The following is a 26,858-nucleotide window of genomic DNA, read 5'->3' as shown; positions in this document are numbered from 1 at the left end:
GGCATGAATTAATGGTGTGGGATTGATTTTTAATTTAGCTTTGATATGACCAAATTTGGCTACAACTAGGTTATTACACATTAAACAAGATTGGAGTGTGTGTGACCCCCCCCCCCCCCCCCCTCCCCCAATACACTTAGTTATCATTGGTTACCACTGAATGCTCCGGCCTTGGAAAATTGACCGGGGTGATTAAATACTCATAACAGCTTGGTCATAATATCTTCAGAGTTCTCAGGCAGACATACGCACGCACATCCATCTTGTAGGAATAGGCAGGGGTGTAAAGAACTGGAGTAATTGTACTTCGTTACAATACTTAAGTACTGTTTTTGGGGATTTGTACTCAAGTATTATTAGGTTTGTATACTTGTACTTTTACGTTTTCATTCATTCACCACTCTGCAGTGCTAACATAGAGTGGACAGAGGTGAGCCTACTGTAGGACTGACCTTAATGCTTCAAAGCTTCATCAGTATAATAAATAGCTTATACCATTCATTTTTATAATCAGTTCTTCTTCTTAGATTGATTGAAAACTTTATTTAACAGATTGCAGAATGGGTACAATACAGTACGGCTCAATACACACAATTGTTAAGGGGATGCAGACCAGAGAAAGACGTTTGTCTTGTTTACATCAGGGTCCCCCATTTTCAATTAATAGTTGTAACATGTGACAACCAACCTCAAATAAAATGTGACGACGAACCCCAACTGGAATGTCTTTATAGCATCAAGGCTAACAGCCATCTAACAACTAGTTAGCTAGCTAACAACAATCTAAACTATAGCTATCCTGTTGTGAAGGGCCAGATTAAACTGAGAATTTACCTTTATTGTTTTATATACTTTGTATATTATTTATATATACACGGTATATCCCTTTACCTACGTTCAAACCAGAGTGATATTCGCTCTCCTTATTGGATAGCGCCCTAGGCTCCGGGCAGTCTCGCACTCAGACAGGTGCAAGGGGCGAGTTTGGGGCATGTCAGAACATGCCTTTGGCAGTGTATTGATTCAGGACCAAAGTGGTTAGGTTTGGAACTAGATAATCACTTAAGTATAAATACGGCGCAGGTGTGCCCAGCAGTAGTTCATTCAGTTCGTCTAAAGCAGCAGTGTGACAAGTTAGGTAACATTGAAGTGAGCAACCGTGCGTTTAGAACATGTGCGAATAGAATAGTAAAAGTGTCAGAGTTTAGTGAAGTAACGTCAAGTTCGACCTAGTTTAATGTGAAGTATAGTGCACAGGAGAACCAGCGTCGGCGATTGCAGAACCATTACTGGTTGGATTATATTGATTTGGAACGTGGTACCCGGAGAAGAGCATCGTTGATTTCCACTATCGTTTGGGATTCAACCTCGTGAGGATTACAACTCGGGCCTGCCTCGTGGACGGGGCTGGCTAGCTGTCATCAATGCTGTCGGGCATTTGGATTACAATTATTGCTTTTGCTGCTGATCAAGGGAGTTTACAAGGACCGACTCCTGTACCTGGAGTCTCTTTATTCTTCATTGAATCAGACGGAGTACCCGAACATTCCTCTACCCTCCAGGCCTTACACCCCCGGAGGGAACCCATTGTCTCCAGTCGGTACCAGTGTTGCCCTATATAGTTGCTACTATACGACAGGTGGTGTCAACTTAGACCCATCGTAGTATTCCTGCTATTCTTAGTGACTCATGCTCTTGACTGACTTTACGTATATTCTTCGCCATACAAGTGCGACCCTAATTCTCATTCTGTAACCTAACGTTGCCTAATAATAATAAATTACCCTCAAATACTATTTCTGTGTCAATGCCGTGTTCTTGTGGGTGTTCACCATCTATATTTGATGTACTGTCTGGCCAGTAATTAAAGTACATAACTAGCAGTGGTTTAATCTATCACAATCTTTAATACAGTCAGGGTTTTGTAACCCCTCAGTTACAATTGGTCCTTTGAGCCGGAGGGTATCAGTGTAATATTTAATATAATATTAATATTGACATGGCCAGCGGTGAACACTCTCCAAGCGGCTCCCCCAAGCTAGAACGCCCGCAGCGCAAACGTCAGCTACCTTCATATCTGGAGGACTTCGCTTTCGTTTTACCCCCTAGCTTATCTAAACAGACGTTAAATACGGATAAAACGGATAGTTTAAGCATGCCCACTCCTATCGACTTGGCGGCCCCGCCAGTAGAGAACCCAGTGGGTTCAAACGAAACTGACTTAGCTCACGGGGGGGACCAAGCAGGACATGACGTGACTATACCTCCAGACAGCGTCACCGGGATAGATCCCGGAGCGCTCCAGGATAAAGAAAGCGCTCCAGGGATAGACCCCGGCGCCCAACCAACCCAAGAGCGCGTACCCGAGACAGACCTCGGCGCGCAACCAAGAGAAGAGTACCGCGCTCAGGGGATAGACCTCGGAGCGCGCCAGGAGAACAGGTCTCCACCAAGCCCTGTCTGCGCCCGATCACCTCCGTCAGTGTCATCCCCCAGCGAGGCGGACCAGAGACTGGCGCAAGCCTTGATCGCCACGCTGACAGCTTCAACCGAAAGAGACCGACTCCAGGGTGAGCGCGACCGTCTCCAAGCACAGACGCTTAGTGAGCGCGAACACTCTGCAGCGGAACGAGAGCGCCTCCACGCGCAACTCCAAGCACAAGCCCTTAGTGAGCGCGAACACTCTGCAGTGGAACGAGAACGCATCCGACTAGAAGAGAGTCGCCTCCAGGCTGACGCAGCGATGACCATCAGACTGAAAGAGAGGCGCCTCCAGGCTGAAGAAACCATTCAGCGAGACCGTACCAATGCACAGCGCGAGGCGGAACGAGACCGCGCCAATGCACAGCGCGACGCCGCCAATGCACAGCGCGAAGCGGAGCGGGACCGCCTGCAGGCGCAGATGATAGAACAATTGATCCAGAGGGCTACCCCCCACTCCTCCACGCGGAACTCCCGGAGATCATCACGACACGGGTCGAGGGCACCTTCCCCTCCCCGACACATCTACACGGGACCCAGCCAGCAGGAAGAACCTGCCTATGTCGCCGAGCCCCCTCCGCAACCAGTCTATACGGGACCCAGCCAGCAGGAAGAACCTGCCTACGTCGCCGAGCCCCCTCCCCGACCGGTCTATACGGGACCCAGCCAACGGGAAGATCCCGCCTACGTCGCCGAGAAACTAACTAGAAGACTCCAGGACCTAGCGGAGGAAGAGGAGGGATATCAAGCCCACCAGCACGAACCTACTTTGGACCAGGAGGCCCAGTACAGCCCCGACCTCAGCCCCGAGCCACTGCGTTACGAACCCCCGACCCAAACCAAGGTTGAGTTTAATACACAGTCAGCACCGAGGAGCAGCACCTGGGGGCCCGGCCTCTGGTACCCACCAAGTACTAACCCACGACCACACGTACGGGGAGACTCGCCCAGGAGGCCTCTTCCCCTACGCTCACCAATGTACCAGCCATCCATGGCATCGTACCTTGGCACACCGACGTTCCCAGACTTTACGCGCGAGGACAGAGCACAGTACACGGAATTACGCATGTGTTTGGAGACTATGATGTCCGATGTCCCCGACGAGTCGTACAAATATGCCATCCTCCTCAAGCATCTCAAGGTGCCCAGAGCGCATAACATAGCGCTGGCATATTCCAACTCAAGCACCCCATACTCCGCGGCTCTGGTGGCCCTCGACCAGCGCTATGGACGCATATGGGATTACGTGATCCAAGAAATACGGGATATCGACCGCCTCCCCCCAGCCAAAGACAATGGAGCACTGGATGACCTCTCTATCAAGGTACAATCCCTCGTGGGGATGCTGGGGTCCCAAAAGGAGAAGGGGAGACATGAACTGTATGCAAATTCTAACGTGGAGCGGATACTGGAGAAGCTCCCTCCAGCCCGTCAAGAGCGTTTTCGGCGGCAGAGAGACCACAGTGACCCCAACGGCCCAGAACCATCCCTCCTAGACCTAGCTGATTTCCTCGCCAGGGAAGTTAGCAGTCTACGATTGGACACATTCGTGTGGAGTGGTTCTGACCCTAGAGATGGACCGAGAAGGTTCAATGACAACCGCCGGTCCGTGACAGTTATGCACCAAGCCGAGGTTGAGCCACGGCAGACGAGCCACAACACCCACGTCAAGGAGAAGTGGAAGGCTGTCTGTCAGTACTGTGAAAATGAACATTGGCTGTCTCAATGTGACACCTTCAAGAGGCTGACCGCTGACGAGGTGAGTCAGTGGATCAAAGTAAACCGCCGCTGCTTCCCCTGCGCGCGCAGCCATATGGCAGCTGAGTGCCACCTAAAGAAAAGATGCAGCAAGTGCGACGGTGCCCACCTGGAGGTCCTGCACGACAGAAACAAGCGTCCGCCAGGACAACCAAGTAGGCCCGTCACGGTGATGTATCAGGCCGAGGCGGTGTCACCACAGACCAGTCCTGAAACCACCCCCTGGTGTCCCGACTGTCGCAGCAGACACGGGGACCCACAGTGCCACCCGTACTACCCCGAGTCGGTGCCACCACCGCCGAGTTACAACTCCCCCGCCAGAGAGGAATGGGAGATCGTCTGTACTTACTGCGACGGCGGACACTGGCTGGCACAGTGCGACGAATACAAGACACTGAACCCCGTCCAAATTGATCAGTGGCGTGAGGCGGACCAGGCGGGCGCCGCTCACCGCGCATCACTGTGCGGGGCCCACCAGCGAAGATTAGCCAAACAAGGCAACCCACCAACAGGAGTGCTCCACATAGACCAGCATAGCGGGAGCCCCCGAGTGCTCATCAAAGTGGTCAGAGTGCTCCTGAGTTACGAGGACAAGGTCCTGGACACTTACGCCGTCCTAGACGATGGGTCTGAAAAGACTCTCCTCCTCGCTTCCGCCGCAGCCCAGTTGGGCCTGCGGGGTGCCAAAGAAACAATGACAATCCGTACTATTCAGCGAGACCTGAAAACCATAAAGGGCAAGAACGTCTCATTCAAAATAGCAGCGGTCGAGCAGCCCGAGAAGCAGTATAGCATCATTAACGCCTTCACCAGCCACGACATAGGCCTGTCACGGTACAACTACCCCATCCCACAGCTGATGGCGAAGTACGCGCACCTACGCAGACTACCTATACCGCTCATCGACGGCGCCACACCGACCCTGCTCATAGGCTCCGACCACGCGGACCTCCTTGTCCCAATCGAGGCGGCCCCCTAAAGGATGCCCAGTCACGGTTCAGACCCGACTGGGGTGGACGCTCCAGGGCCCCCTCTATGGACTTGACAGTCAACCCACGTCTACACGCTGCCTGCACACAAAGGTGAGCGACACCGGCCACTCTCTCGTACAGCACGTTGAGAGGCTATTGACATTAGACGAGAAGCCTGTGAGAGAACCGTGGGCTCAAGAAGAGGGAGTTCCGAACTCCACCCCCCTCAGCTGCGCTCCAAGCGACGTAGCTGACCTCGAACCCAGCACCCCAAACGACTTCTTGATGGGGCGGCCGGAACCGGCCCCTCAGACGGGGTACAGACCGAACAAGAGGAACAGACGGAGGATGTGGAGACACAGCCAAGCACAGATCAACCAGTCTCAGGCCCGCTTCCTCCTAAGCGACCTACCATCCCTTCCAGCCCGTCAGAAGCGGGTCAAGGACAGGGACCACCTGAAGGTGGACACAGTCGTTATGATCATGGACCAGTCACTACCCTGAGCTATGTGGCGGGCCGGCCGCGTAAGCAAAGTGATCACTGGTGCACCCGACCCGTGGCGAGGCTGATAGAGTTGCCGAGGCTCCCTGACTCCCCTGATGACGACCATGACCCACTGACTTTGTAGATTGCCCTACTCCTCACAACAGATATTGAGCAGTTGACTGGACTATTAATCTGTCTCCCTTAACTAATTAGGTGCAGACTAATTAGGAGGCGGCTGTTGTGAAGGGCCAGATTAAACTGAGAATTTACCTTTATTGTTTTATATACTTTGTATATTATTTATATATACACGGTATATCCCTTTACCTACGTTCAAACCAGAGTGATATTCGCTCTCCTTATTGGATAGCGCCCTAGGCTCCAGGCAGTCTCGCACTCAGACAGGTGCAAGGGGCGAGTTTGGGGCATGTCAGAACATGCCTTTGGCAGTGTATTGATTCAGGACCAAAGTGGTTAGGTTTGGAACTAGATAATCACTTAAGTATAAATACGGCGCAGGTGTGCCCAGCAGTAGTTCATTCAGTTCGTCTAAAGCAGCAGTGTGACAAGTTAGGTAACATTGAAGTGAGCAACCGTGCGTTTAGAACATGTGCGAATAGAATAGTAAAAGTGTCAGAGTTTAGTGAAGTAACGTCAAGTTCGACCTAGTTTAATGTGAAGTATAGTGCACAGGAGAACCAGCGTCGGCGATTGCAGAACCATTACTGGTTGGATTATATTGATTTGGAACGTGGTACCCGGAGAAGAGCATCGTTGATTTCCACTATCGTTTGTGATTCAACCTCGTGAGGATTACAACTCGGGCCTGCCTCGTGGACGGGGCTGGCTAGCTGTCATCAATGCTGTCGGGCATTTGGATTACAATTATTGCTTTTGCTGCTGATCAAGGGAGTTTACAAGGACCGACTCCTGTACCTGGAGTCTCTTTATTCTTCATTGAATCAGACGGAGTACCCGAACATTCCTCTACCCTCCAGGCCTTACACCCCCGGAGGGAACCCATTGTCTCCAGTCGGTACCAGTGTTGCCCTATATAGTTGCTACTATACGACAGGTGGTGTCAACTTAGACCCATCGTAGTATTCCTGCTATTCTTAGTGACTCATGCTCTTGACTGACTTTACGTATATTCTTCGCCATACAAGCGCGACCCTAATTCTCATTCTGTAACCTAACGTTGCCTAATAATAATAAATTACCCTCAAATACTATTTCTGTGTCAATGCCGTGTTCTTGTGGGTGTTCACCATCTATATTTGATGTACTGTCTGGCCAGTAATTAAAGTACATAACTAGCAGTGGTTTAATCTATCACAATCTTTAATACAGTCAGGGTTTTGTAACCCCTCAGTTACATATCCCTTCACACTTTTTAAGGGTAATAATTGTTTCATTATAAACCAATTGTGTAAAAGCTTAGAAGAAAAATACTGAGGAGTGGAATATTTACAAATGGACATGAAAAACACAAAAAGTCCTCTCACCTCAAATTCTGCTGTTTCACCAAATATGACAATGTAGGTGAACTCTGACCCTAATTCTGGACATTTAAATACCAAAGTATGGGAGACAGGATCATCTGGTGGTGAAATATAATGAATGTGACAACCTACCTGTGTGACAACGTCCCCTGTTCTCCCCTACTGTGCTACCTACCACACCTTTACAAAAACACTCAAGACCTGGCTATTAACAAATCAAACATGTGATCACTTTTAATCAGTTCATTGTGTATTTTGTTATTGCTTTTACTATTGATTGATTGATTGAATTTATTTGACAATTAAAATGACATACAATACCGGTACACACATGTACAGCCATCACATATAATCTAAAATCGTCGAGGATTAAAACACAATAAAACCTTACGGTTGATTTCCATTGTGGTCCTCACAATGGACAATGGACAAGATTACTAGTATCTACCATGCACAAATAAGACATATAAATACAATACAAAATAAATGCAATAACACAAACAAAACACAAAGTCTACAGCACACCCCTCATCATCCTACGTGACTAAGCAATTTCTTCATATGTTTTTTTAAAATTCTTTCTGAAACAATCATTGTTATGGACACTGGCAGTTTGTTCCACTCATAGGCTGCAGAGTACCGAAAGGTATTTTTCCCCATAGAGCTACTGAAAATGCACAGTTTGATATCAGTTAAACTGCCCCTTGTTGCATAGGAGTGGGTGTCCCTAAAACACATAAAATAATTTGAGAGATATGAGGGGACCCTATTATACATAATTTTATGTGTAAGGCCCAACTTGATTTGAATAACCCGTTTTTCCAATGGGAGCCAGTTAAGTTGATTAAATATGGCTACATCCAGGTGAGTGTGGGTAGGAAGCTTTAACACTACTCTAATCAATTTGTTTTGGGCAGTCTGAAATGTATTTTTAATTTTCTGGGGTGCACTACTGTACCAGAAGGAGGCAGCGTAAATGACTCTGTATCAGGGCACCTGACAACATCCTAAGTGTTTTTCTATCCAACATATCCGACTTACGTGCTAGGAATTTGGTCCTTTGGCTTATCCTAGCCAGGGCTTTCAAGGCCATAGCCTCCCCTGTGAGACATTCGTCCAAGGTGCATCCTAAATATATTACAGAATCATTACCAGCAATGACCGACTCTCCTGCCTGGATCTTCAGCCCTGGGGACCTTCACAGCTTTACTTTGGATCCAAAAAGTATGGCCTCAGTTTTACCCAGGTAGAGAGACAGCTTATTGTCGGCCAGCCATGTTCCCACACTCTGAAGCTCCTTACTTAAGGTCTTCTCTACCTCTTCTAGGTCTTTGTGAGACACAAGAATGGCAGAATCATCGGCGTATAAAAACAGGTCAGACATACAGGCAGATTTCATGTCATTAATATATAATAAAAAAAATTGTGGCCCTAGCACACTCCCTTGAGGCACCCCACAGCTAACATTCTTGGGGGAGGAAAAGGTACCATTTATATCGACCATTTGGGTCCTTCCCGAAAGGTAGGAGTTTACCCATTCAATTGACAACCTGCTGAAGCCTATGGCCTTTAATTTCATTAGCAGGATGCCATGGTCGACCGTATCAAAGGCCTTTTGGAGGTCGAGCAAGACCATTCCACAAAAGTGGCCTGTGTCAACCTCTTTTCTGATGCGGTCCGTTAAATAGAGGAGGCATGTTTCCGTAGAGTGGGATCGTCTAAAACCTGACTGAAGTTCGAATAAAATATTGTGACCTGTTAAAAATGCATTAATCTGCTCGTGAATAATCTTTTCCATGACCTTGGATAGAACACTTAAAACTGAAATTGGTCTGTAGTTACCCTTTTCAGATGTTTTTCCCTTCTTATGGAGGGGGATGACTCTAGCACTTTTAAAATCAGAAGGTACCTTGCCCTGTTCTATGGAGAGATTAATGATATGAGTTACCACGGGTGAAATGCACTCAGCTGCATCCCTTAAGAACCTGGCCGGTATATTATCGAGACCTGTGGCTTTGTTGTCTTTTACTTCATTTAGCCTCTTGAGAACAGTACTCTCCATTACCCTGCTAAAATGAAAGGAGTTGGCTTGAAGCCCTTGTTGACGATAAAAACTCTGAACATGTGATGCACCATATGTGCCAGAGTGGCAAGGGAGCTCCTTAACCAGGTTAGTTGCCACAGAAGTAAAATAGTCATTTAAGCATTCTGCCACTTCCACCTTATCAGATATGGTAGAACCTTTTATATCCAGGCTAAAGCTGCTGGGTTTTGTTTTAATTTTTAGATTATATTATTAGATTATATTGGATTATTAGATTACATATTATATATTGTAACTATTTATTGTAGGGCAAATATAACTGAGAGGGCATACATACCCTCATCTCGCACCTTGTTGCCCATATGCACATGTCCCGAGTTAATTATATTGATTTGTTATATTGTTTACACTGCTTTTTTATTCTATTTGATTTTTACTTCTCCACTGTACTATAATGTACCATGTCTTATACTACCTGTACCTCCCCTCCCCTATGCTGCTATGATGCCTGAATTTTCCCAAAGGAATATCTTATCTTATTATGTTGGATTGTGTTGTAAATATTGTGTTTTACTTTTAATGCTTCGGTTTTAGGTGTATGGTTTTATAACATCTTGCTGGCTAAAACTTATAGTCTTTATACCTGAATCACTGTACATATTATACCCTTCTGTACACACATCTGATTAGCACTATTACTCAGTAGTACTAATGTATGTACATATGTTATACCCAGTTTAAACACCTCTACTTTGTATATTACTATTGCACTTTACTGTTACATGTGCACTATGGTTGAATGCCAAACCCCTTTTGTTGTACTGTACTTTATAATGACAATATATTTCAATATAATGTAATCTAAACAAAAATGACGCTCATCTAAATAAAATGGAAGGAATCTCCGCCTGTCCTTTGATTCTCTTGGGAACCGCTCATCTGATTGACTTCACACTCGGCAGGTGTCTTGCTGAGGCCCCAAGAAAGCGCTGTGTCGAGCGTGACGTTGATTGGATTGAGAAAGCCGCAAGCAGCAACACCGGCCCGTTCCAAACAGGCACGTTTTGAACAGGCACTAGCTGCCTCATAATAAGTGGTGTTACATACATGGAACATTACGAACAAACTACAAACCACTGACAAGGCTTTGTTTTTCAGTTGTGGATTTATTCCCATGATCTGAGCTGTGGGAAAATACAACTATGTTACTCTTTAACAAATGTAAAAATAAAAAAAAAAGCTAAAAGATTTTCAGTAGGCGTTGGGGAATGTCATCTTGGCTTCAGAAAATGTCTACTTAAATGGCCAATTGTGACCATTTAAGAGATTTAACAGCAGTGGGTGGTTGTGTGTATATTTTTAGGGCAAGTTTTGAAACTGAATAATACAGACCAGGTTTTTTTCCCCGTTTATTTTCCAATATTGCTTTCTCTTTCTCTATCAATAATTTACAAATTGTACCTGTTCTTTAAGGGAGACTCTGGAATATGATGTAGGCAACTGCAGGTCTTCAAAGAAATGTGGTGACTCTACCAGAGATAATTCAAAACAGGATATATATCAACTTTGGGATATATGTTATATAGTATAGGCCTGTGACAGATGAGTGACGTGAAAAAAAACAATAATATGGAATTAGCTTTTTACTGTATAATGATGTCATCATCAGGTATGAAGTACAGTGTACCTAAATTGACCTATATCAAGCCCCTCCCTCTTTTCTTGATCCTCCAATCATAACTGTTCTCGGACATCAGAGGAAAGCAACGGTTGTGAATGGCGGGTCAAGAAAAGAGGGCGGGTTTGAGATAGGTCAATTCAGTTTACCTACATCTTTAAGATGATATAAATCCTCATGATTGAAATTCATAGGAAATATCATATATAATATTATAAGACATACGATATAAAATTATACATAAGTAGTCATATCAGGATGTTGTATGTCACATGAAAATAGGGTATTTTGAGGAAATAAAACAATACTATTGTGAGAAATAAAAAGGTATATTTTTCTATAACGGTGATTTTTGGTGTTAATGTGATCGTCAAATGCATTTCATAGTTTTACCCACCTTTCTTATACCACTGATAAGCATCACATCCCTGAATCTCCCCAAAGGCTAAAACCAGCCACGTTCTGTATAATACAGTGTCTTACAAACTTATACATACAAATAAACACATATATATATAGAGAGATATTTAAAAAAGAAATTGTTGTGTTAGATGCAGATCATGCAGTCTTCTCTTAATAAAAGATTGAGATATTATCCAGTGTTTCTCAACTGGTGGGTCGCGACCCAAAAGTGGGTCGCGGGGCCATTTTGAGTGGGTCGCGGATGTGTGTGTGTAAATAAAAAAAAAAATAAAAATTATATAATCTTTTTTTTTGCACTACCTATCTTTGTGAAAGTGGCTTCTCAGCTCTGGTCCAGCTGAAGACAAAGCAGAGGAACAGATTGGACATTGAGCATGACCTCAGAGTTGCTTTGTCTACCATCACCCCAGACTTTGAGACTCTTGTCAGGAGCAAACAACATCTGCAGTTATCCCATTAGTTCCCTGGGATGTTAAGCTAAGAAGTCTGCCAAGAAGCATATATTATTTATTATTATTATTATTTTATTTCATTGTGTTTTTAGCCCTAGTTGCACTTTTGTTGCAACCCCAGTTATCCCATTAGTTCCCCCAAACTTAGGTCTGTTATGTTAAGCTAAGAAATCTGCTAAGAAGCATATATTATTTATTATTATTTTATTTCATTGGGTTTTTAGCCATAGTTTTTGTGTTTATTTCATGTTTTTAACAGTGCATGAAAGATTGCATATTACTGCAAAAAAGAAAATTGAAATAAATCATAGTGGTTAAAAAATGTGGGTCGCGACTTAATGACTAAGGAAAATGTTGGGTCCCGAGGCTAGACCAGTTGAGAACCACTGTTTATAGACTATCGTGTTCTCAAGAACTGAGTGCAAGATTTTGTGAACTTGTGAATTTCACGTAAAAAAAACCCCGAAATGTTTTAGTTCCAGTTCTTGAAGAACTGCTTGAACATGATGGTCTCTCTCCCCTGTGGCAGAATCTCCACCTGAAAGAAGAAGAAAGAACCTTGTTAGGGCAATCTATCCACCTTATCCTCGACCTGCGTTATCGTATCGTCATGCCCCTGATGACTGCAGATTTCTCACTAAATTACTTCTGAAATATTTGATAATGTCAATTGAAAACGACAATCTTTATTAATATCTCCAAGGGAAGGGAGCATTGTGTCTTGCAGTCAGCAGATAAAAAGGATTTCACAATAAAAACAACATATAAAGACATAAAAAAATAAATACATTAAATACAATGAATGAATGAATGAATGAAAACTTTATTTAACAGATTGCAGAATGGGTACAATACAGTACGGCTCAATACATACAATTGTTAAGGGGATGCAGACCTGAGAAAGACGTTTGTCTTGTTTCCATCAGGGTCCCCCATTTTCAATTCATATAGACATATATGACATACATGACATACAGATAGTCAGTACTGCTACATCTATACATTTATGACATACCAGATTTGCAAATACAGTACTGTTTGTGATACAGAAGGAGTCAAGAAAAGGGAGTATATACATTTGACGTAGAAACTGTACATTGGAGGAGGTTGGGTGGGGGGGGTTGGGTACATTGGGATATTGACAACCATACTGGGTAATTTACATTGGAGGTGGTTGGGGGGGGGGGGGGGCGGGGGGCACACTGTATAAACAAGTAACACTGTACATTGAGGGGGGGGGGGGGAGGAGACACTGTACAAACAAACACAATTGTACATTGAACTATTGACAAAACCATACTAGGTAAATGACTGTACATTGGAGGGGGTTGGGTTAGGATATTTACAGGGGCCAGTGTTGAATTGCAGTCTCCCGTAGGTGTCCCTTGAGAGAGGTTTTGAAAGTGGGTAGTGATCCACATTCCTTTACAGCTTTGGGTAGGGCGTTCCACATTGATGTGGCATAATTGCGAAACGTGTTTAGTCCCTTATTTGAGCCGAATCTGGGTTTAACATGATTTGTGGAGCTCCCTCTGGTGTTGTGATCGTGGTATTCACTGACCTTTGGGAAGTATTTTGACATGTACATGGGTACCTTGGTCGTGTAGTGTATCTTGTAGACCAGGCCCATTGCAAGTTGTTGTACTCTGTCATCTACTCTAAGCCATCCTAGGTTGTCAAAGTGGGCAGGGGTGAGGTGGGTTCTAGGAGTAAGGTCAAGCAGTAGTCTGACCAGTTTGTTTTGAGATGTTTGTAATTTTGTTTTTAGCGCCTTTGAGGTGCTTTGGTACCATGAGGTGCAAGCATAGTCGTAGTACCCCTGAATGAGTGCTCCTGCCAGAGTCTTCAGGGTGTTCTTGTTTACCAGAGAGGAGATCCGGTACAAGAATCGAGTTCGTTGGTTGACTTTTTTTATTACATTGGATGCCATTTTGTCACAGGAGAGATTAGCCTCTAGGATGGAACCCAGGTAGGTAATTTCATCTTTCCTTGTGACAATATTGTCACCCACTGTAACTGAGAAGCCGTCGGTCTTGCTGAGTTTGTTATTTGAACCGAAGAGAATGGACTCTGTTTTGCCCATGTGTAATGATAGTTTGTTATCAGCGAGCCATATGCAGATTCTGCCTAGTTCCGAGCTGAGGGTTTTTTCAACCTGTAACTTGTTCTTGTCAGAGACCAGCAGGGCTGAGTCGTCCGCAAACAGGAACAAGTTGCAGTCACAAGCTGACGACATGTCATTTGCATAAATTAGGAACAGTAGCGGTCCTAGTATGCTTCCTTGTGGAACACCACAGCTCACTGTGAGGGGGGGGGATAGGGTACCGTTTACCTCCACCATCTGTTCCCTCCCCTCAAGGTAGGATTGCATCCAGCTCACTGATAGACTATCAAAACCAATTGCTTTTAGCTTGTCAATCAGAATGGAGTGATTGACCGTGTCAAAGGCCTTTTGTAGGTCCAGCATGACCATGCCGCAGTATTTGCCTGCGTCCACCTCTTGTTTGATGTGGTCATTGAAATAGAGAAGGCATGTGTCAGTGGAGTGGGATGTTCTGAAGCCAGATTGGAATTCGTAGATTAGATTTTTTTCCGCTAGGTACTTTTCGACCTGTTCGTAGACAATTTTTTCCATGACTTTCGAGATGGAGGTGAGAATAGAAACAGGGCGGTAGTTGCCTGGGTCTAATTTGCTGCCCTTTTTGTGCAGAGGGGTCACCCTCGCAATTTTGAAGTCCTTGGGGACGTGTCCCTGTTTTATGGAGAGGTTTATTATGTGTGTGATGATTGGTGTGATGGCGGCTGCTGAGTCTCTGAGGAATTTGGAGGGGATGTTGTCATGGCCAGTGGCCTTGTTAGGTTGGAGGGCGCTCAGTTTATTGAGTACCTCATCTGTTGTTACCATTTCCAGCTTGAAGTCGTCCTTGCGGACCCCTAGGTTTTTGTAGTAAGCTACTATGTGTTCTACCCCATAAAGCCCTGAGTAGGTGCATCATCGGTGTAGTACCTATTTTAGCATAGTGTAGTATAACAGCACCTTGTGAATCATACATCAAATTGACATATCTCAAACCCGCCCTCTTATCTCAATCCACCAATCACAACTGTTGGACGGGAAGCAACAGTTGTGATTGGAGGATCAAGATAAGAGGGTAGGGCTTAAGACACATCAAATTACCCTGCAGTCCAATATGATGAACATCGATTGGATTATCTAACATGTGATTTTCAACCAATGCCGAGATTACATTAGGCATCGACAAATAAATGAAAACAATAAAAATACAGACAAAACACACTAGAACAATCTTTCAAATGGGTTTCAAATTCTAGTGGGTTCTGCTATCAGTTGGGATAAATCGAGACTACCACTAACCATGAACCAGTAAACATGAACCAGTTTAAAAATAAGTATAAGGACATGGTTTGAAGAAAGGCTTCGACAATTACCAGGTGTTTACATAGATTATTATTTATTTATTCACTTCATGGGTACATATATACATACATATAAAGAATGGTGCATTTAAGTGTAGATATATGTATGTTTTTGTATGTATTTTGACTTTTACATTTTTCACATGTTCGAAATAAATCAAATTTAATTCAATAAAAAAACCTTGCTGAGATAATCGGATGTATCATTCAGCCAGTTCAGGTTAAAAGTCACCCACAACAATCGGCTCAACGTCGGAATATTGAGGAAATAGATCTGCTGGTGCGGCAATGGGTCCTAGATCAGCAGATGGGGGTCTCTAAAGAGAGCCCTTCCACAACCAGGCAGGGCCCAAACTGAACTCTTAGTGCAGGGGTTCCCAATAGGAGGTCCTATCAAGACATTGGACTTGCATTTCATGCAACTGAAAGGAATTTCATGCAACTGAAATGACAAGCTGTTCAAAATAAACTCCGTTCTTCTCACGTAGCCTATGTCTGCATTTTGAATGAGGGAGGGGGTCGGGGGTCGGGGTTTGCCCCGCCAAGTCATTTGAATCCTAGAAAGTGGACCGGGCAGAAAATTAATTGGGAACCCCCGCCTTAGGGTAAGTAATTCAAAACAACTTGGCCTGGTGACAGCATCTAAAACTGTCACGGAAAAACCTGATCTACCATAGATAACCAGCCCTCCTCCCCTCCCGACTCCATCCACTCCATACAAGTTGTAGCCCATTAGAGCTACGCCGGAGTCCTTGACACGTTTTTTGAGCCAAGATTCAGTCAAGACCAGGACGTGAGGATCGGTCTGTAGAACTGATAACGTTCGACACGGTGGTCAAGTAACGCTCACCAGCGGCTCTGTTTCCCCGAAGAGACTGAGGCGGTTTGGCATGAAGGCCAACATTCTCACAAACACAGGTGCACCATGGGAGAGCTTTCTGACCCACAGCCGCAACTCACTACTGAGAGTAGTGGAGGCCATCCAGGATATCTTTCATCAGTGTTGCATGTGGAAGGCACACGGCATCATCAAGAACCACAGCCACCCGGCACGCAGACCGTTCTCCCTGTCACCCCACAGCCACCCGGCACGCAGACCGTTCTCCCTGTCACCCCACAGCCACCCGGCACGCAGACCGTTCTCCCTGTCACCCCACAGCCACCCGGCACGCAGACCGTTCTCCCTGTCACCCCACAGCCACCCGGCACGCAGACTGTTCTCCCTGTAACCGTCTGGCAGACGATACAGGAGCAGGGCTGAACGGTACACCAGGCCATCAGGTTTCTCAACTCAACTCGTAAACCTGAAATGTTTACATACAAATCAAACCACAACGGCTGCTATTGAAGCTTGACTGCTACACACCAATGTGCAATACACTTTACTACTTTACAATACTGCTGTATACACTCCTCACTTTACAATACTGTTGTATACACTCCTCACTTTACTTTACAATACTGTTGTATACACTCCTCACTTTACTTTACAATACTGTTGTATACACTCCTCACTTTACTTTACAATACTGTTGTATACACTCCTCACTTTACTTTACAATACTGCTTGATTGATTGATTGATTGATTGATTAAAAACTTTATTAACAGATTGCAGAATGGGTACAATACAGTACAGCTGTATACACACAATTGTTAAGGGGATGCAGACCAGAGAAAGACTTTCGTCTTGTTTACATTAGGGTCCCCCATTTTCAATTCATCAGGACATATATGACATACATGACATACAGATAGTCAGTACTGCTACATCTATACATTTATGACATACCAGATTTGCAAATACAGTACTGTTTGTGATACAGAAGGAGTCAAGAAAAGGGAGTATATACATTTGACGTAGAAACTGTACATTGGAGGAGGTTGGGTGGGGGGGGTTGGGTACATTGGGATATTGACAACCATACTGGGTAATTTACATTGGAGGTGGTTGGGGGGGGGGGGGAAACACTGTATAAACAAGCAAAACTGTACATTGAGGGGGGGGGGGAGACACTGTACAAACAAGCAAAATTGTACATTGGACTATTGACAACCATACTAGGTAAATGACTGTACATTGGAGGGGGTTGGGTTAGGACATTTACAGGGGCCAGTGGTTTTGAAAGTGGGTAGTGATCCACATTCCTTTACAGCTTTGGGTAGGGCGTTCCACATTGATGTGGCATAATTGCGAAACGTGTTTAGTCCCTTATTTGAGCCGAATCTGGGTTTAACATGATTTGTGGAGCTCCCTCTGGTGTTGTGATCGTGGTATTCACTGACCTTTGGGAAGTATTTTGACATGTACATGGGTACCTTGGTCGTGTAGTGTATCTTGTAGACCAGGCCCATTGCAAGTTGCTGTACTCTGTCGTCTACTCTAAGCCATCCTAGGTTGTCAAAGTGGGCAGGGGTGCGGTGGGTTCTAGGAGTAAGGTCAAGCAGTAGTCTGACCAGTTTGTTTTGAGATGTTTGTAATTTTGTTTTTAGCGCCTTTGAGGTGCTTTGGTACCATGAGGTGCAAGCATAGTCGTAGTACCCTTGAATGAGTGCTCCTGCCAGAGTCTTCAGGGTATTCTTGTTTACCAGAGAGGAGATCCGGTACAAGAATCGAGTTCGTTGGTTGACTTTTTTTATTACATTGGTGTATACACTCCACACTTTACTTTACAATACTGTTGTATACACTCCTCACTTTACTTTACAATACTGTTGTATACACTCCACACTTTACTTTACAATACTGCTGTATACACTCCACACTTTACTTTACAATACTGTTGTATACACTCCTCACGTTACTTTACAATACTGTTGTATACACTCCTCACTTTACCTTACAATACTGTTGTATACACTCCTCACTTTACTTTACAATACTGCTGTATACACTCCACACTTTACTTTACAATACTGTTGTATACACTCCTCACTTTACTTTACAATACTGTTGTATACACTCCTCACTTTACTTTACAATACTGTTGTATACACTCCACACTTTACTTTACAATACTGTTGTATACACTCCTCACTTTACTTTACAATACTGCTGTATACACTCCACACTTTACTTTACAATACTGTTGTATACACTCCTCACGTTACTTTACAATACTGTTGTATACACTCCTCACTTTACTTTACAATACTGTTGTATACACTCCTCACTTTACCTTACAATACTGTTGTATACACTCCTCACTTTACTTTACAATACTGCTGTATACACTCCACACTTTACTTTACAATACTGTTGTATACACTCCTCACTTTACTTTACAATACTGTTGTATACACTCCTCACTTTACTTTACAATACTGTTGTATACACTCCACACTTTACTTTACAATACTGTTGTATACACTCCTCACTTTACTTTACAATACTGTTGTATACACTCGTCACTTTACTTTACAATACTCTTGTATACACTCCACACTTTACTTTACAATACTGTTGTATACACTCCTCACTTTACTTTACAATACTGTTGTATACACTCCTCACTTTACTTTACAATACTGCTGTATACACTCCTCACTTTACTTTACAATACTGTTGTATACACTCCTCACTTTACTTTACAATACTGCTGTATACACTCCACACTTTACTTTACAATACTGTTGTATACACTCCTCACTTTACTTTACAATACTGTTGTATACACTCCACACTTTACTTTACAATGCTGTTGTATACACTCCACACTTTACTTTACAATACTGTTGTATACACTCATGTTGTACTTTATATTTTACTTATGTCACTTATAACTTTTTACTTTATGTCACATTTACTTGTGCCATTTAGGTATACATTTATTTTCTTTATCGTTTTATCTTTATATGACTAGCGCTCTATTGCTGCCAGTGCTTACTGCTGAGCTGTTCCTGTTTCTCTTGTCGAATACATTTCATTGTACTGTTGACCCAGCGTTAATCTACACATGACCAATAAAATAAAACTGAACCTACATTTATATGATTGAATTGATCCATCTCAATCACTGCTCCTCTTTTATTGATCATCTAATCAGTTTGTCCGAGGGAAGCAACGGTTGTGATTGGAGAATCAAGAAAAGAGGGCGGGATTCAGCATGATTCAGACTTTTTTAAGAAATGTTTAATACCACTTGGAGCAAGGTTTTATAAGATAAAGATAAGATAAGATATTCCTTTATTGATCCCCACAAAACACATAGCAACATTGAACTGGTGGCTGCACTCGCTGCACTTGTGTTCATAAACATATATAAAGGCTAGATGACTCACCCGCGCTGCTGGCCAGAGACCGGCGTTGCCACATGGTGGCCATCTTGCCACAGGCAGCACGCCCACTCATAACATGAATGTCTATGGTGCATGTACTATTGAAATAACCATAGCTTGCTCCATTTTCAACCGATTTTCAAACGGTTTGGTTTGTTATAAACGTCAGATGTAGTTATCATACTGCATACTTATAATGGACTTTCATATGAAAATAATGCATAAAGCATCCTGAATCATAGCCACGTTAATAACGTTTGTAACAAACCAAACCGTTTGTAAATCGGTTATCGTACATGCACCATAGACATTCATGTCATGAGTGGGCATGCTGCCTGTGACAAGATGGCCGCTCGTGAACTACATTGGAGACTCACCTTGCACCATCTAGTTATATATCTATGTTCCATACAAGCTCTCGTCAGATGCACCAAGCTCCCGGTAGCCCCGCAAAAAAAAAAAAACGTCATATTTCTTTTTTTTGATCAAATATTTTTCTTTTCTTTTTCTTTTCTTTTTTCCAACATGAAACAAAACATATCACAATACAACAACAACAATACATAAAAAGACTTCCCAAGACAGTAACTCAACACCACATGACAAGACAACAACTGATACAACTGTACAGTGATCATCCTAACATGGACACTCGCTCGTTCTCTCCCCCCCTCCCCCCGCTCACCCCAGGACCTCAACATGAGTCACACTCACAATACATCACAATACATCACTCAGCAAAAAAAAACAAGAATCAAAACAAACATTTCCAAACTTATATGCGTTCCCTCAACTTTGCCACTGTAGCCAACCAAATTACGATATCAGATTCCTTATACAACGGCATGCAAATTTCTCGATTCTGATTGGCCATTCACACGTCTTTATTGGTAACAATCCACGGTCCTGGGCTCAGGACCCGCCCACAACCAAATCACATAACCCTCCCCGGCTCACTCCGGGAGAAAACAGGATCGCGGAGAACAAATGGTTATGTTGAAAGCACCATAACGACTAAATATGAAGCGATTCTGTCAAGGGGAATGTGTTAGTATTTTAAACAATGTTGGATGATGTAATTGATGGGTCTTGACTCAATCTAGAACAAAAGAAAAATCGCGGATTGATTGATAGATTAATTGATTGATTTAAATTTCTTCCTTCCTACTTTCCGACTGCAGCGTTCTCTCTCACACTGTCCGACGCTGGCGTACCCACAAACACACACATACACACACACACACACACACACACACATACACACACACACACACACACACGCACACACACACTGTGACACACACACACACACACACACACACGCACACACACACACACACACACACTCCTGTCTGCAACAGCGGGGGAGTCAGACTGAGAGAGAAGCAGCGCTGTTTTAAGTGAGCATGGTCTATTGAATTGATTGATTGGTTGATTGCTAATTTTATTACTGTACCCCTGGTTTCCAACTGGTTAAGTTTAGGCTAAAAGAAATAAATAAAAAAATAGGGCGAAGAAAACGTTTTTTTCCTATAGGGCAAAGAAAACGTTTTAATAAATTTTCAATCAATCATTCCAATAATACACAGTTGGATGTGTTAGTTGGTTGGATGCACTTCAAGCTGCTTCCACATGAGGCAACTTCTCTCAATCATTCCAATAATACACAGTTGGATGTGTTAGTTTGGTTGGATGCACTTCAAGCTGCTTCCACATGGAGTTGTGGGAACTACTTTTTCTGGCGGATGGTTTTTTCAATAAATCTTCGATTAATGTGTGTTTATTGTATAGAAATAAGGTTGGATGAATCTGGCAGTTGTATAAAAGCTTTACACCACGTGCAGTCGTGATTTGTGACCAATAAACCATGCCTAGGGGGGTCTAACGACCCTCGGCTGCGCCTCGGGCCTAACAACCACCCCTAGGCATGGTTTATTGGTCACAAACCACTCCTGCGTGTGATGTAATGCTTAAATAACCCCTATAACACCTGCCGTGGATATCTCCAAATAGATCACGTCAAGGTAGGTGAGAAACCATACCTTTGGACAGAGTCTATCTGGATGAAACCAACGTGAGGCAATCAATTTTTTTGCGGCTGTGAGGCCGGCCAAAATGAGTTTTTCACCTGTATAGAGGTCGGTAATTTAGAGAGATCATTCAGTAATAATACAGAAGGAGATACAGGTATGGTTAGAGAGAAAATGTCTGAGAGCTGATATGTAACATGTTCCCAAAAAATCACAACAGGAGGGCATTCCCAGTACATATTGTAGCGTTCTGTCGTACCCGTATTGTTAGGAAGAATGAGGAGTGGTTCATGTTTCTTTTGGGTTATTTAATTCCACTTCAATGAGTACATACAGGTCAATACCTCACTCGGTAGGAACACACACAGCTTCCTAGCTTCACGTATATTCCACCAACACAACGTAACTTCCGGTGCCACCTCCTATCTCTCCCGGGGGGAAACACACCCCCCGGGTACAGTGACACACAAGACCCCAGATCATTACACTATCCGCCCCCTTCTGAGCTCTCGCCCCGAGAGACACATCAACAATAGCACATTCACAATAACATTTTCCATTTCAAGCAGAACACACTTTTTTTTTTCTTTTTTTACACAAAGTCCTTGAAACGACCTGGCGGCAGCCTCCGCCTCTGCGGACGTGTTGTCCCTGCCCGAAGGACTGAATCGACCTGCTGCTGCTGAACAGGAACCGTCCGGGGAGTGCCATGTCTGTCCCGCACCGGGGACACAGTCTGTGATTCTGAGGGGCCCCCCGTATGGGAAGAGGGGACACCCCCCGCTGGTGGACCACGGTGCACTCCCCTCGAACGGCGGTTACATCCGGCCCCAGTGGTGGTCGGAACACTGTCTCTAGGTGAGGCCGCTGGGAGGGCTGGGTCTTGCAGTGGGAGGCAATCCCCTCTGTACGGGGCCAGTCTGTCTCTGTGAAGAGCAACTTTCCTCCCCCTGAGCGGCAATTGTACCCTGTATACCACCTCCCCCACCCTCTCTAGCACCCTACATGGCCCTTGCCAGTGACAGTCCAGTTTAGGGCACCGCCCCCTCTTCCTCCGAGGGCTATACACCCAGACCAGTTCCCCGGCCTGGAAATGCCTCCCCTTAGCCCGCACATCATAGTTCCTTTTTTGTCTCATGCCCGCCTTTTCCAGCTGACCCCGGGCAAAGTTGTGGGCGGACTCCATTCGATCCTGGAGTCTCCTGGCATACTCCCTCCCCGGGGGAACGGGGGGAGTGTCAGGGGGCTTGCCAAACGCCACCTCCGTCGGCGTCCGGAGCTCCCGGCCCAGCATGAGCCGGGAGGGCACCGCCCCCTCTTCCTCTGAGGGCTATACACCCAGACCAGTTCCCCGGCCTGGAAATGCCTCCCCTTAGCCCGCACATCATAGTTCCTTTTTTGTCTCATGCCCGCCTTTTCCAGCTGACCCCGGGCAAAGTTGTGGGCGGACTCCATTCGATCCTGGAGTCTCCTGGCATACTCCCTCCCCGGGGGAACGGGGGGAGTGTCAGGGGGCTTGCCAAACGCCACCTCCGTCGGCTTCCGGAGCTCCCGGCCCAGCATGAGCAGTCTCGCTGGTGCTCTGCTGTGAGAATGGCTAGCTGCTTGCCTAGAGTCCTATTGAACCTTTCCACTAACCCGTCACTTTGTGGGTGCAGAGCAGTGGTTCGGGTCTTCTTGGTGCCTAGCTGCTCGCACATGGTGGCAAAGACATGTGACTCAAAATGTCTCCCTTGATCGCTGTGGAGGGTTTCCGCTGCGCCGAACCGACTGAACATGCCCTCCACCAGCGCGTCAACCACAGTCTTGGCCTCCTGATCCGGCAATGCATATGCCTCCGGCCATTTGGTGAAATAGTCCATGGCGACCAGCACATAGCGATTGCCATTGTCCGTGCACGGAAACGGCCCCATAACATCCATCGCCACTCTCTCCATGGGGGCTCCCACCCCCAGCTGTTGGAGTAGTGCGTGGGACTGATCAGGTGGGCCCTAGACTGCAGAGGTCGCAGCGGCGACAGAAATCCTCTAGGTCCCTTTTAATCCGTCCCCAGTAGAACCCCTGACGGAGGCGGCGGAGAGTCTTTGTGATGCCAAAGTGCCCAGCCCCCACGGTGCCATGGGAACTTTTTAACACAGTCTCTCTCATTGCTTTGGGGACCACCACCCGCCACCTGTTCTCTCCCGTAGCCGGCTCCCTCCACGCTCTCTGTAGAACCCCGTCCCACACCCGCAGAGCCGCAAAGTCTGCCCACAGTCCCTTTGTAGCAGTGGTACCCCCTGCCACCTCCCCCCAGGGTGGCTTCTGACCTGACTCTACCCATTGCAAAACAGGTTTTAAATCAGGGTCCTGCTCTTGCTGCGTTCGCCACTCCGCTTCTCCGATCACCTGCAGCTCCCTGCAGACCGGCCCGTCGCCCTCGTGCTCGGGGCATATTGTTACCTCCTCCCGGAGCTCTCTCTCTCTTGCCTCCCTCTTCTCACAGTATCGACACCCCTCCGGAGCACAGGGCCGTCGGGACAGGGCGTCAGCGTTGGTGTGGCGGACGCCGGCCCTGTGCTCAACGGTGAAGTTGAAGTCTGCCAGCCTCTCCAGCCAGCGGCACACTTGCCCCTCCGGCTCTCGAAAGGACGTCAGCCACTGGAGAGCGGAGTGGTCAGTTCTGATTGTAAACGGCGGCCCACAGAGGTAGTACCGGAAGTGTTTAACTGCCTCAACGACAGCCAGAAGCTCCCGGCGGGTGACGCAGTAATTCCGCTCCGCTTTGTTGAATGTGTGGCTGAAGTAAGCCACCGCTCTTTCTCCGTCCGGCCCCACCTGAGACAGCACGGCCCCCATACCCACGTTGCTGGCATCCGTGTCCAGGACAAACGGCAGGGAGGGGTCTGGGGGTCGAAGCACAGGTGCTTCTGTTAGTCCTTTTTTTAGGAGGTCAAACGCCTGCTGACACTCAGGCGTCCAGGTGAAGTCAGCGCCTTTCTCCTTCAGTCGAAATAGGGGCTCAGCGATGCAGGAGAACCCCCTCACAAACCTCCTGTAGTATGAGGCGAGCCCCACAAAGCTCTCGAGCTGCTCTTTGTTTGCGGGGGTGGGCCACTCTTTGACCGCCTTTATCTTCCCCTCCTGCGTGCTGATGCCCTCTCCCGTCAGTTTGTGTCCCAAGAACTCCACTTCTCTCCTCATGAAGTGGCACTTGTCGGGGTGAAGTTTCAGTCCTGCCTCGGCTATCCTCCCCAGGACCCGTCTCAGCGTCTGGAGGGCCGCCTGGAAGGAGCTGCCGTGGGCCAGTATGTCGTCCAGGTACACCACGCACTCCTCTGGAGGAATGCCAGCCAACACACTCTCCATTAGCCTTTCAAACGTGGCTGGGGCGTTACACAGCCCGAAGCTGAGGACACGGAATTGCCACAGCCCCTGCGGTGTGCAGAAGGCTGTCTTAGGTTTAGACTCTGGGTCGAGGGGCACCTGCCAGTAGCCAGCCCGTAAGTCTAGTGAGGAGAACCAGGACGACCCAGCCACTGTGTCCAGCGCCTCATCAACATGGGGCATCGGGTAAGAGTCTTTCTTTGTCACCTTGTTCAGTGGTCTGTAGTCGACGCAGAATCTCATTTTGGAAGTGTTCTTCTTCTTTACCATCACCACTCCCGAATGGCGCACTCTGCAGCTTCTCTGTACGCCATGGGAAGGCGGCGGGGTGGTGATCTGATAGGCCGGGCGTCCCCTGTGTCTATTTGGTGATGCACCAAGTGAGTGCAGCCAATTTCAGCATCTGTCAGTGCAAAAATGTCCTTGTACTCATTTAGCAACTGCCACAGCTCCTCTCGCTGTTCCGGCTCCAAGTGGCCACCGTTGCGTTCCCATATGCCCCTCACAACTGCTAGCCTGTCAGCCTCTTCCTCCATGTTAGGCTGCGCCAGGGGGAGGGGGCCCCCGGGTGTAAATGGGGCTGCTGATGGGGACAGGGGCGTACTGCCAGCAGGTGCAGGGAGCTGCCTGTCAGGGGCAATGGGCATGGGGGGTGTGCGTTCAGCCGTCGAGTGGGCAGGGGAATATCTCAGGCGGGTATTCCGGGAGCGGGAGCTACCGTGACTGTCCAGGGGGCTCGCAGAATGAAACTGTGTCTCTGCTGCCCTCACTGCCAGTGGCGCTGACCTCGGAGGAAGTGGGGGGGATATCATCTCAACAGTGGGGCCCCCAGGGAAACTCAATGTGTTCTCCCCCAGGTCCAGCAGGCATCGGGCAAACTTCAAAAAGTCTAGCCCCAATATGCAGGGGTCCTGCACCTCTGCCACCCACACCCGGAACTCCACCGACAGGCCCCCCACTGTTATGACCACATTTCCCTTCCCCAACATGGGGGCTAGCTCACCAGTCACTGTCCTCAGCTGCACCGACGTCTGCTCCAGCTGTGTCCCCACCGGGACCACGTCGGGCGTCATCAGTGTCGCAGTCGAACCCGTGTCCACCAGGGCCGAACACAGCGCCCCAGCCAGGGTGACGGGAACATAGCAAAAGTTGCCTGCATGCGTCCAGCCCACTACCATGACTGACTCAGTGTCAACGTCTGCTTCTGGGGGGAGTAGAGCCCCACCCCCCCGGCTGTGCTGATTGGCTCCCTCCGCTGGAGGCAGAGCAGCATGGGACATGGCGCCAGGGATCCGCTCCGCCCCATCTACACGGACCCCCTGCCGTTTCCCTGCCTCTCCTGGCGATTGCGGCAGTCCCTGCGGAGATGCCCGGGTTGGCCACACCCCCCAGCAGCGCATGGGCCCCGGTGAATGAGCCGCACCTCCTTGTGGTTGCAATGTTACGGCACGCACCAGCTCTGTCATCCGCTCCATCATTGCGCCCACCCACTCCGGCTCCCTTGGGCCGCTCTCCCTCGAAACCCTCACCGTGGGAGGGGCCTCCCTCACGCCCCCTGCAGCGTGCTCGGGTGCCGCAGCTGAACCCGCTCACGCAGGTCTCGTGGCTCGATGGCGCGGACAAACTGATCCCTGGCATACTCACTCAACACCGCGGGGGGCATGTGGCCGTATGCCCATCTCGTGAGTGTCTCAATGTCAGTTGCCAGTGCACGAAGGGACTCACCGGGCCGTCTGTGCCGGTTACATAGCTCTGTGACCACGATGCTTTTATTGTCACATCGACCGAAACGCCTCTGCAGCGCCCCCACCACAGCTCCATAGTCTCTCAGCTCTTCCGGTCCCAGTGCACTCAAACATGCCAGGGCATCATCCGTGAGGGACAAAACGAGACGGGCAGCCTTTTTTTTTTATTGTCCATCGGCCAGCCATTCAGTTCGGCTGCCAGCTCA

General features: G+C 46.8%; 1 protein-coding gene across 1 annotated transcript in view; it reads right to left on the bottom strand.

Annotated features, from left to right (window-relative positions):
• Window positions 1-10,389: 10,389 nt before the first annotated feature.
• Window positions 10,390-26,858, bottom strand: part of capgb (capping protein (actin filament), gelsolin-like b) — a 98,675-nt gene continuing 82,206 nt past the window's right edge. Inside the window, exon 9 of the mRNA XM_084312997.1 lies at window positions 10,390-12,334. Within this exon, the coding sequence (XP_084169123.1) occupies window positions 12,269-12,334 (66 nt within the window). The 3' untranslated portion in view covers window positions 10,390-12,268. The remainder of the gene's footprint in view (window positions 12,335-26,858) is intronic.

The sequence above is a fragment of the Notolepis coatsorum genome (assembly GCF_963971535.1).
Source record: "Notolepis coatsorum genome assembly, chromosome: 4".
Taxonomy (NCBI): domain Eukaryota; kingdom Metazoa; phylum Chordata; class Actinopteri; order Aulopiformes; family Paralepididae; genus Notolepis; species Notolepis coatsorum.
This window is presented reverse-complemented; position numbering and strand designations above follow the sequence as displayed.